Below are 12,363 nucleotides of genomic sequence, written 5' to 3'. Positions count from 1 at the left end.
AAGCCAAGCACATGCTGCCTTGAAATGCTTATGAGGGTGTACACTCAGGAAGTAGCTAGCGCACCATTAGCGTAGCATAATTCCCTGCGTTGTTTTTAGGGTCACAATATAAAAAAAAAATAAATACTTGCTAAGAATTTTCTTAATGTAGCTTGATTCTCAGTCATCCAAGTTGATTCAAGTCAATTGGCCACTTTTTGTTTGTTGAGTTTGTCATGTTTTTTCATGTTTTCTGATCGAATATGACTTAGGCTGCTACTGCATAGTCTTAGGCTAGCGGCATGCCAAGTCTGTTTGATACAATAGAAGCAAAGAGTTTTTAATAATGGTTTTAGGGTTTTAAAGAAATGTTTCAAGGTAAGGTTAAGGTTTAAAAATGGGGTTTCAAGTCTGAATTGCAGTTGTGGTTTTAAATTAAGGTTTCAAGATAGGGTCAGAGTTTTAGCCTTTCAAGACAGGCATACAGTTTCAAAGAAGGGTTCCAAGCCGGGGTTAAGATTCAAAGTTAGGGTTTCAAACCCACGACAGGGTTTAAAAATAGGGTTTCAAGACAGTGTTAGGGTTTCAAGTTATGGCCTCAAGAGGGATTTACAGCTTTAAATCAGGGTATTAACTAACGTTTTCAAGACAGGTTTAGGATTTTAAATTCGGCTTTAAGGCAGGGCCATGATTTCAAAGTAGGGTTCCAAGACAACATCCGGGTTCAAATTTAGGGTTTCAAACCTCTGGTTTTAAGCCTGAGTTAAGGTATAAAGTTACAGTTCCCATCTTAAAATAATTTAAGGGTCCAGTTAGGGCTTTAAATGAAGGTTGAAAATCAGGTTTAGGGTTTCAAAGTTGGATTTAAAGCCGGTTTTGAGCTTGGCTTCGTATTTGAAAGTAGGATTTCAAGCCAGAATTAGGAATTGAAAGTAGGGTTTCAAGCCATGATAATGGTTTTAACAACGTGAAAAAAAACTTTACGGTACTGGGTTTTGAGTATGATTTTATTCTAATACCGCCAAATAATGAATCAACAGTCACTTCATAGTCCCCTTTCACAGAAGCTCCAGTAAAGGATTTGCCGTCTGTCTTCTCTTGTTGTGGACGTTAAGAGATACTCTTAAAAGGGCTCCGAACACAAAGCGAGGCATGCAGATGAACGAGACTGTGAATTATTCACACGAACAGCATGTCGCGCTGAGAGCTGCCTCACAGGCGAGGCACCGCTTCTGTTTGGACGACACAGTTACTTCATATCACTGTAAAAGTGACCACAGACAACAAAGTCTCCGATCAATGATGATGATAAGTTTGATGTTGAAGTAGCTTTTTATATTGCTTATTTTAGAATATCTATATGTCTATATAAGGCTTCAGAGTAGGGTTTGAAAATCTGGTTTTAAACCCGACGTAAACCCGTTTGGAGTTACAAGCTGGAAATATAATGTCAAGTTAGTGTTTAAATGAGGGTGTCAAGGTAGGGTAATGGTGTTTAAGAAGGGTTCCAGCTAAGGTGAAAGATTCATATGAGGGTTTCAAATTTGGGTTTCAAGAGACTGGGATTTTGATGTGGGGTTTCAAGCTCGAAGGATTCAAGTCAGGATTGAGGTTTAAAGTAGGATTTCATACTAGAATTATGATGGCGAAAGATTTTTAATTAGGGTTACATGCCAGGGTTTGGATTTCAAAATAGGTTTTTCTGTTTGAATTTCGTAAGTTTGGCCCACCAAACTGGCTTTCAATACATTTCTATGCATTTATTTTTTATCACCTATAAAGCTTGTTCCTTCATTTCAACTTTCCTCCGTTTGTGTCTTTCAGCGTGCCCGTCGGGATTCTTCAAGCCGACCCAGGGTGACGAGTCGTGCAGGCAGTGTCCCATTAACAGCCGCACCACCAGCGAGGGAGCCATAAACTGCGTCTGCCGCAATGGCTACTACCGCACCGACTCGGATCCCTTACAGATGCCCTGCACGAGTATGTATTACATTGTTCCGCGGCCCCACTACATCACTGATTGATTTCTTTAAGGAATATATCCACTTTCCTTTCACAGAAATCCCTGCTACAAAGTATTTTGTGGAAATTTTCTGCTTAGGGCCGTAGTTTTTAGGGCTTATCCAGTACATTTTACTTCCCCTAATGCCTGTGCATCTTGGTAAGCAGAGCCACAGTTTTGTTGCACTTTTCAACATTTTATTGAACACCGAGCGAACAGTCACACACAAACAGAAAAGAGCATGCACGTGCAAGAGCTGCTGTAAGCCACAGCTCACACTGAGACACTCACGCAGACTCGGCGCGGCTTTGCCTCCCTCGAGCTCGCTGACGTCATACACGCCTTCACCTGGCTGCACCTCATAAAGGTGCATGCAGTCGTAGCTTGACTTGATGGAGGCAACGTTCCCCATTGAAATAAATTAATTTGCCATTAATTTGTTCCAGTTACACCCAAAAACATTTTTGGGAGATGGTTATATTTTTAATTCATTCAAAAAACATAATAACAGAACATTTAAAGTAGTAAATTGGTTTGACAAAGTGTAATTATTGTACCCACTGTGGTATTTACCGGACATGTTTAGCGAGTGACAACTGATGTCGGGTTGGCCGGTTTTTGTTGACACTACTTGTGACCTAGCGCAGCTCCCTGTGAGTGTTCTCATTTTATATTTTGACGCTTGGCTGATTTTCACATCCAATAAATGGCCGAAAGTGCATCCCCGACGATGGCGCTCCTTGCCCACGTCATGGCATTACAGAACCTTGAGTTCTCCATTTTTTTCACAGCACTGAAGCAAATAGTATGTCTAAAGATATTTTTGGTGTGCCAATACATTTAGAATGTATTGTAAGCCTTTGTCATGGGTATGTTTTTTTTAATTATTTTTTATAATTGGTCTCAGTCCCACTTATCACTGTAATCACTGTAATGTATGCAGCGCAATCAGTGTGGGGTTAACTGTATGCTGACTTAATTGAAGTGTCGAACATGTTGTACACAGCCTCTCTCAAAGACACGGCTGTCACATGTTTTGAGAGGATAGTGCGCATCTTCCAAAGACGCGGACAAGGGCAAGCCGCCCTGTCCTCGACATCACACGGTCCTGATCAGAGGTTACCGGGCCGGGCCGCGGCGCATTGAGAGTGGGGCCCACCGTGGCTCTTGTCATGCCAATGAGGCCGCTTGGAATTTGAATGTGAATTTGAAGCAGAGAGGAAGGAACGCAGGGATGACGGTGGAGGTCGATGGTAGGGGGAGGATTGGTCCAGCTAAAACAAAAGCGAGCAAGGAAGAGAAAAAAACATCCCCTTTCAAGATTTTGGTAGCGTTGTGTTTCCTTCGCTCCCTTCTGTTTGCTCTGAAAGGACGAGATGAAGGCCCGCCCAACAAAGGGGATTTGCATAAGCCCGGCACTGGGAATCAAGCAGCTGTTATGAACCGGAGAGAGCAGCGGCGTCACGTCACTCGCATTTTGCGCAGCACGACCCCCGGCATGATTAAAGCAAGACCCACCAAAGCCACCCTCCTAAGCTGATGTGGGGGTTTTAGTCAGTGGTGGCATATTTGTTCTTCTTCTTGCTTTTGAAAGATGCTGCTCTCAAGCCAAAGAATTACGGGTAATCACATTCAAATCAACATCACAATGTGGTGGAATACAATTTTTATATTGCAAAGGCTGCAATTTGGGGGAAAAAGGGCTTCATTTTATAAATATATGCAGTATTTATACATTTCATCAATTTGTTTATATAGTGCCTAGAGAATTTTAGTGCTTATAAAATGCAATCCACACGCTTTTATTGCTTTATGAAACATGAAATGTTGACGTGATAAAGCCACAGATTTGTTTGCACTATTGTTGTCATAAATTTGTGATTTACTGACTTTGTGAATTGGGAATGAATGTTAAAAAGACTGCGAGTCAAAGTGTTTTGTAAGTCAACAACTCAAATTAATAAATGAACAATTACATGTTAATTCCTATTTCACCTGCTTAGAAGCCTAAGCTATGGGACCAAAACTTTTATGTATAATAAATCTGATATTGTTTATTGTAATACAGATTCATTTATTAAAAGAATACATGGGAAGAGGACCTTGAAAAAATAATCTCATTAAATTGCAATCACAGTATTGAGGAGAAAAAAAATCCAATTACATTTATCATCAAGTTCTTTAATTCTTTTTTTCAACCTCACCGAAAAAAACGACATGAGGTAAAAATAAGGAATTGTAGAGAGCAAGAGAGGTAAATTCCACCACGGTTGAGACCTTGATTGATTGGGATATTAACTTGCTATTAGTATAGTCCTTGAGGGGGTGTTGTGTTTACATGTGGGAGAGGCAAGCAAGAATGGGGGGGGGGAGGACTTCCTTCCATAGCTCGAGGTGCGTTAGATGCCAGCACTTAAATGAAGTTAAATAAGAAACAATCGATTCAGTGGGATGGACCATTAGCCATCCTCCATAGTTCGATGCACAAAACAGAAAAAAGATAATACAGAGTTGCCTGTTTGTTTGGCTTGCCAATCAACGCGGGCGGAACCCCCAAGCAAGGATGTTTTATCAACTTTGGTCACTCTTCATGATGCTGCTCCATGGAAAAAATGCGAAGGCAACACTTCAATGGGGGCATCAGCTCAGAAAATTGGATCCAGTGAATGGGAGTCCTGAGGGAGGATGGCAGCTCCCAGGCCTTGGAGGGCTGCAGTTTTGATCAATCGATGCATTGTTGGGGACTGACTGACTGATATTTTAGGGGGTATTTGGAAAGTGCTTGATTTCTTTCGGAAATCCATTCATCAACTGGTTAAGTGTCTAGGCCAGGGGTCCTCAATCCTCTTCCTCGAGGGCCGGTGTCCTGCCTGTTTTCCATCTCCCCCTGCAGAAACTAGATAATGATCCTGATCATTTGAATCAGGTGTGGCGCAGCAGGGAGAGATGAAAACAGGGAGGCCACCAGCACTCGAGGAACGGGATTGAAGATCATTGGTCTCGGTCAGGGGTAGGCAAACTTTTTGATTGGCGGGCCACAATGGGTTCTAAAATTTGACAGAGGGGCCGGACCAGGAGCAGTTGGATGGAGTGTTTTGATAACCTCACCTCATCTGAGAAAATAAATACATTTCGTTTTAAATGAAAGTGAACAAAAGCATTACAACAATATATATGTCTTTGAAAAACCACAGTATTTAGAAAATAAAACGTTAACAAGGTTTATTCATTTAATTTTTTTCAAGTTCGGCGGGCTGGATTAAAACGCTTAACGGGCCGCATGTGGCCCCCGGGCCGTAGTTTGCCCACACCTGGTCTAGGCCATTGGGTTCAGAAATTACATAGGTTGGGTGCAGTACCACTTGTCTCCATCAGAGGGTGCAGGATTGGTGAAGTTAGTATTTGGGTGGGGGTCAGTCGATTGAAGGTCGATTGGTTGAGGTTAAGTTTTAGGTTTAGTAGAAGGCGATAGGTAACAACCGTTGAATATGGCTAGACTAGACTAGACTATCCACACATATATCGAGCATCCACATTGATGACTCCAGCCAGGCATGCTCAAACTTTTGCTACTTTTCAGTTGCTACTGAAATCGTTGTGTAAGTGTACTCACACTCACTCTAGAATCTCTTGCGTCCTCCAGCGGTCCCTTCTGCTCCACAAAACGTCATCTCCAGCGTGAACGAGACCTCGGTCATGCTGGAGTGGATGAGCCCTCGAGATTCGGGCAGCCGTGAGGACGTCGTCTTCAACATCATCTGCAAGAGCTGCGGGGGCGGCCGCGGTGGTTGTACGCGCTGCGGCGACAATGTCCAGTTCTTGCCCCGCCAGCTGGGTCTGACGGAGCCACGGGTGTACATTAGCGACCTGCTGGCCCACACTCAGTACACATTCGAGGTGCAAGCAGTCAACGGCGTGTCAGACCAGAGCCCCTACTCACCGCAATATTCTTCTGTCAACATCACCACCAACCAGGCTGGTAAGCAGTCTTGTAAAAGATTTGTATAAAAGAATTTGCATAAAAGTACAAATATTTTTACGTTCCAAATGTCTACAAAAACACAAGCCCTGAATCCGCCGTCATTAGTAGCAGCCCAGCTCACTGATGTTGGCGCCGGCCATCAAAGGCAAAACATGTGCATTAAAAATAAGTCCTAATTTCGCATCATGCTTACTTTTTGTCAACATCAAAGCGTGTGCTATCAACACAGAAAATACGTCCATGATTTTTAACATCACAACTCGGTAACACTTTGCATGGACGAGCCTTGACGTCTGGGCGGATCATTTCCACCTACTTGGCATACCTTTGGTTCCCAGAATGCATTGCATGGCGCTATGCATTTAATTAATAATGTTATAAGGACGTTGATCCTTGTCATCTGTGTTTACCAGGAGCTACATGTTCGTCAGATTTAACAGATTTTGTTTTCATCCTTGAGGATGGTTGGATTTATATTGCAATGTGTTTAGCTTTTTTATTTATTTATTTTTTTAAACAACTGTAACTTTAGGTCATGTGTAAAATAGTGACATCCAGGTCCCGACGTTGCTCATTTGAGCGTTGCTAGTTAATACTCCTTCAAGTAGTATGGGGAGTTCATGAATGAAGATTATAACGGACTCTTTTGGTCGGCAGAAGAGGGGCTTTGTCCAATGTAGGAACATCTTTCCTGTTAATATGCCCAAGTGCGTGTTTCACTAATCTTGTTATCATCAAAATTGTAGTTGTTTTTGTTTGTATCTGATGCTGCGGATGCGAGAGCAGCAAAGATTGCAGCAGGTGCCTTTTAGATTGACAGTAGTCCACGGGGGTAAATTGCACGTCTCACTCAGCCCTGGCATGAGTGTTCGTTGACTGTTTAGTCAAAAATTAATTTATTGTAACTTTATTTTGTCGCAGCTAAGGTTGGGGGGTAAATGCTTTTGAATAAAAATGTGAAAATGTGGTATAAGTAATAGTTGCCAGAAACATAAATCACAAAGTCAAGGAGAGAAATATGAAGTATTTGTACTCCGTTACAAGGTTGCTGGTAAGTGAGCGCCATTAGGCTTCCTCTTGAATACACTCGCCGCACCACAAGCACAAATGCAGAGTGGACACACACACACACACCCCCCCCCCCCCCCCCACACACACACACACAATGAGTATATGCTGATGCTGATGAATGCAGATGAGTGGCTGTGAGTGTGCCGTCAATGACGGAACACAAAAAATGAGGCTGGTCCTTACACTTCAACCTCATGGCCACGATTTGCAAATTGTGACTGTGCACGGCGGGCTCCACGCTCTAGCCCATCACACACACCATTCAGCGCTGATTGCACCTTACCCAGCCACTCAGCGTTATTTTAAACAATCCAAAACACTACCTTTGCCTCAATGATTATGGACAAATGTTCCGGTAAGGGGGAAAAAGTGCTTCCTCTGGGTGAGATTTGCCTTTTAGGCTGGATTTGCATTGCATGCTTCAAGTGACACAATTCAGATTTTTAGTAGATTAATTCAGACATGCCATGGTGGCAAAAAAAATGAAACTGGATATCTCAGAATGGAATCAGTTCTTTTCCAAATGTGACGCGTATCAGAGATTTCTCGATAGGAGCGCAGGGTAAATGTGCATAGTAATCCCCGCAATTGCACAGTTCTGGTTGGTATTTGCTGAAAAAAAAATAATCTTTTCACAGTTTTTGCATTTTCTGACGCTATGATTTCACCAAAAACGTGTCTAAATAAGAAAGTAGTACAGTAGTTTGTGTCGAGCAAATACATGGCAGCGATACGCATTGACGAGCTTTTTACTGTATGTCGGGGAGCTATGATTAGCCTGGGTTGTGAGGGAATGTCTTCGCCACACGCAGACTCCCATGACATTTTTTCAAAAACAAAACCTCTATCGGTCATTTATTTTTAATGTTGCAACATGCATTGAAAGTAACCTGTTTCAGTTATTTGAATAAATTATAATAAGGACATTTCAGAACTATTTTAGGTACGTTGCCAATTACTCACTGTTTTTGCTACTAGGCTCGGTCAAACAGCAGTCAGTGGAGTATTTTGAACTTTATCCATCAATGATGGTAAGAATCAGCTTCGGCCAACTAAACGGTCTTTCAGCCTTAATATTAGCATTATTTATTTGTATTATTGTTCGTTTACTCCCATATTGTTACTATCTGAAATTGACACTTTACATGCGATGTGGCTGTCTGCTCGTGTGAGTTGTTTCGTTGATTCCGAATGTACAAACACTGACTGATATGAGATATGTGTCACTTGAAATATTCATGGAAAATGAAAAATGGATATAAGGTTTTAAGTCACAAATGGCCACTTAGACCTGCAGCCATCACCGATAGTGTCCACTTGCTTGGCTTGCAGGCAGCGTTGGATCAGCTCTCACTCAAGCACTGCTTGAGAGTGTGAATGCTTGTCGGTCTCTGTATTTGTCCTCTCATTGACTGGCAACCAGTCCAGCGTGTAGTCAGCCTTTCGCCCAAAGTCTGCTGGGATAGGCTCCAGCTTCCCGCAACCCTGAGCAGGATAAGCAGTATCAAAAAAGGATGGAGTGTAAATCTAGCCCTTATCTCAAGGGTTCTATCAAGAGACACCTCCAAATCTCTCCCGATCTCCTCTGCAAACATTTGAGCTTTGCATGTTTTTAGCCCTTGCGCTTGAAGTCTTCTCCTCCTCGAAGGATTTCAGTGAGGCAAAAGCATTGATTTGCTCTTTAATTGTCTCAATCAAGTGCATCATTTGGCATCGTAAGCCTTTCTCCCGAGCCAACGGGGCTTTTTCTTTTCTTATTTAGTCTCCCGACAGCATTATGTGCCTGTGATGTCTCATCATTCAACCCCCACCACTCAACCACGCTGCATATTGTTGTATAACTGAGGCACCTCAAGCTACTCAGCTTTTATTGCATTTGTCTAACCACGCACTCACTCTCATTACTGTGCGCCGGAATCCCCTTAAATGTTCCCCTCAAATTGAGCCATTGAGCAAAACGTCAGTGTTTACGGATATCTGTTTGCCTTGCAGCTCCATAAAGTAGCCATTACAATGCCGAGAGTCCAAGATGGAGGCCTTTTGCTCAAACGGCAGCCTCTTTTTATTGTCTGTTTGGATTTAAGTCACTGGTGTGGCGGCTTAATGAGGGCCTGTGAGTGCAGTTAAGCGTTGTAATGAGGCCCCCACACGGCTCTCTCTCTTTCGCTCGCCGGACCACAATAAGTCTGCTGCCCCGGCCCTCGGCTTCCCCGCTTCCCCCTGCCGAGGAGTCCTTGCGGAAATTGGGGGGCTCTGCGCCCTCTCCGCTCAAGTGCCCGTCACTTTAGATTATGCGGCGGGAGGAGCCATTGCGGGGAGCTGTGAAAAGAAACTGCCGGCACACCCTACCGCCACCGAACCCCGCAGCCCCCACCAACCATGCCGACCCCCACATTGGTGACACGGCAGTCCCAGGCTCAGTCCCAGGACCGCGGCGCTACGCTGCAGGGACGGGGGTCACGCGGACCAGGAGCCTATAATTGCATCTGGTTTGTGAGGCTTGGAGGTTACATAAACATCATGTCAGCCCTAATTACCGCAGGCACTTCTGGGTCCAGCCGTTCACACTGGCAGCAAGCGCCAGCACAGGCTGCAGGAAAGCAGTCCCCCATTAATATCGCGGTTCATTGTTTGGGGACCCGTTACTTCATGGGTACTGTTTTTATCAAATTGACACTGAAATTAACCGCTGAAATTATAGCAACCTGTTCATGAGTTTTTAGTAGAGCCGAGCAATTTGGATTTTTTTACGCCGATATTTGTCAGAATAAATTCCTATAACCAATTCAGCCAATAAATAAATAAACAAACATTGGCTGATTTCTTTTTTTTTTCTTCTGATTTTCAGGGAGTTTTGACTTAATTATCTTTCTTATATTGTGATGTCTTAACGTAAATAAAAAAAAAAAACTCCAAAGACTCCAAAAATCGGCAAAAGAGCTAATATCGCCTGATTAATTCAGATTTATATTTCGGACATTATATAAAGGGATCTTGAATTACAAATTGTCAATTTATGATTTTTTTTTTTTTTTTTTTTTTTTTTAGCATCCGTTGCTTTGTAGATTTTATTTTTTTGCCTTGTTTTCAGATACACAGTCGTTCGAGATTGTAATCCCCTCGCATGTGGGCAAGGTCAGCCACCGTTGTGATGCACTTTCAGACGTTTATTAAACAGTCAACTGCACAATTTCAAAATACAAACACTTGCAAAGAGCATAAAGGCAACCTCACTATTTTCTAACTCGACACACTACAGACTCCTGAGTCACTTACTTGAGCACACCCCTTAGAAGCACGCAAATAAATGAATGCATTAGTGTGTGTTCATAAAGGCAGTTTATTCCGCTTTTATTATGTAGATATATATTTATCCTTTACAAAACAGTGCTATTTTTCTTTATAAAACATGTAGCATGAAAATTGTGCTGGTTTTTACGCGGCTGCAATGGAATAATGGCACTAAATATATTTCAATGAGGACAATTAGACTTGATTGTAAAACTTTAACAAAAAATGGTTTTTTTTATACTTTCTCAATATATTGCAAGTTTAACCTTCAGCATAGAAGGTGGGTCTATAACGTATCATCCTCAATGTTTGAAGCACAGCACCACTGGCTATGGTTGCGTAACAACAACAAATACGCAAATTGAAATTAAGTAGCCTGAGACGTGCCGGCGTCCGCAATCACAGCTGAGGAGTAGAGCGCAAGCGGTTCACCCTGTTGAGCATCTCAAAAACACTCTTAGCCACGGGCGTCGTCTTCCCGCTCCTGAAGAAGTTGCAAATGAAAATTCATCTTGAAACGTGCAGCACTCAATTACATATATTGAACGTCAAAGCGCGGATGATGTTTTTTTTTTTTTAATGAAGGCGCTGTTAATTCCGCAGTGCAGGCTTCCAAGCATATTAGTAGCCATGAGTCCCGCATTTGCTTTGCTCGCTTTGTGCAATAAAGCGATGGTCTTTTTGCATGCGATTCAATGAAAAGTGAAGATTTGGTGCCAGAGGGTGAAAACTGAGCCAGGCCAACTAGGTGTAACAAAAGCCACTTTCATATTGAATATCTTAGCCCTATTCTCCATGAGAAAAAAAATCTCACCAAACACAACCACACAGAAGCATCACAAATAAGAGAGAAAGTGAAAGAGCATTGTATTCTTCTATCTGGGATTGATACTGCAATGCAATAATCATAATAAATAAATATTTTTCGGACCAACTGAGTCAATATGGATTTTGCAACACACTCCATGATCCCTCTTGGCCCACTGCAATAATTTGTAATGGCACTCTGGATCGGGATTACCGGTATAAGGCAGTGTTTCCCAAACTTTATAGCGCTAATAATTCTGCTCTCACACAAAAAGCTATAAGTTGAAGAAAGAACATGAACATAGTTTGTAATGAAAGATTCCATGTTTGTTTAAGGAATCAAAGTGGAGGAGTTGACTGCATACTGAGTGCCTTGAGTGGTTCCTAAACAGGCCAATTGTGCAAGACAGTCACATTCGTCACTGGGCACTGAGGGTGTAATCGGAGGCAGGCTCTGCTTATGGTCCAGGGGAAGATGTATGGCTTAATTACAGCGCCAATGTCCAACTTGTGCTGAAGAAGGACTATCATGGGGAATGCTGGTGTGAAAAGCACTGATGAACAGCTTGATGCCATTGCCTGGATGAGTCAATACACTCTTGGACTTAAAAGAGATGCATTATGCATATTATGCATTTTCCCGCCAAATGAATATCTCTTCCATGGTAATGCAATAAAAGTGCATAGGACAAGTAATTACTGTACAGTTAATATCCAATTGCCACAGTTTTGGGACGGCGGTTTCATATCATGCAAATGCCGAGTATGACTTATGGAGGGGAGCTAGTGCATGAGAAAAACCAAGACGTGTTGCTAACTTAACAGCTTTATATTTTTGTTGATATCTGGAGCAGATATTTACAATTTAGCGTCCAGACTGCAAGTGAAGCACAAATTCACCACTGACTGGTAACCCGGTTTCTATAACCCCGCCAAAAGATGGGGTCCACTTGATTTATAAACAAGGCTTTCAGATTCACAATGTTTCATAGTGATGGGAAAATAAAGCTTCAAATTTGCTTCATGAAACAATTGTTGCATTGTTTTACTCCTCTGGATGTCACTGTTTGTTTAAATAAAGGGTTTTAAGAAAGCAGACCAATGTTGAACAAAAAACACGATCTCGACAAGTCCAAAACTACAACTACAGCTTCATGAAACATATTTGAAGCTTCATTTTCCCAACACAAAATGTCCATACTATGTTCACTTTAAGTTGTCTAGTGCATCT

General features: G+C 42.3%; 1 protein-coding gene across 4 annotated transcripts in view; it reads left to right on the top strand.

The window, feature by feature from the left end:
• The window catches only part of ephb2b (eph receptor B2b), a 144,146-nt gene that overhangs the window by 102,356 nt on the left and 29,427 nt on the right, over positions 1-12,363 (top strand). For all 4 annotated transcript variants that reach the window (XM_088308139.1, XM_088308137.1, XM_088308138.1 and 1 more), the window contains exons 4-5: positions 1,804-1,959; positions 5,625-5,960. In XM_088308139.1, the coding sequence (XP_088164265.1) occupies positions 1,804-1,959; positions 5,625-5,960 (492 nt within the window). The remainder of the gene's footprint in view (positions 1-1,803; positions 1,960-5,624; positions 5,961-12,363) is intronic.

Source organism: Idiotropiscis lumnitzeri, chromosome 11, assembly GCF_059441095.1.
Source record: "Idiotropiscis lumnitzeri isolate Australia: NSW breed Sydney's pygmy pipehorse chromosome 11, RoL_Ilum_1.0, whole genome shotgun sequence".
Lineage (NCBI taxonomy): Eukaryota > Metazoa > Chordata > Actinopteri > Syngnathiformes > Syngnathidae > Idiotropiscis > Idiotropiscis lumnitzeri.
Note: the sequence above shows the minus strand (reverse complement) of the source record. Positions and strands in the feature narration are given on the sequence as shown.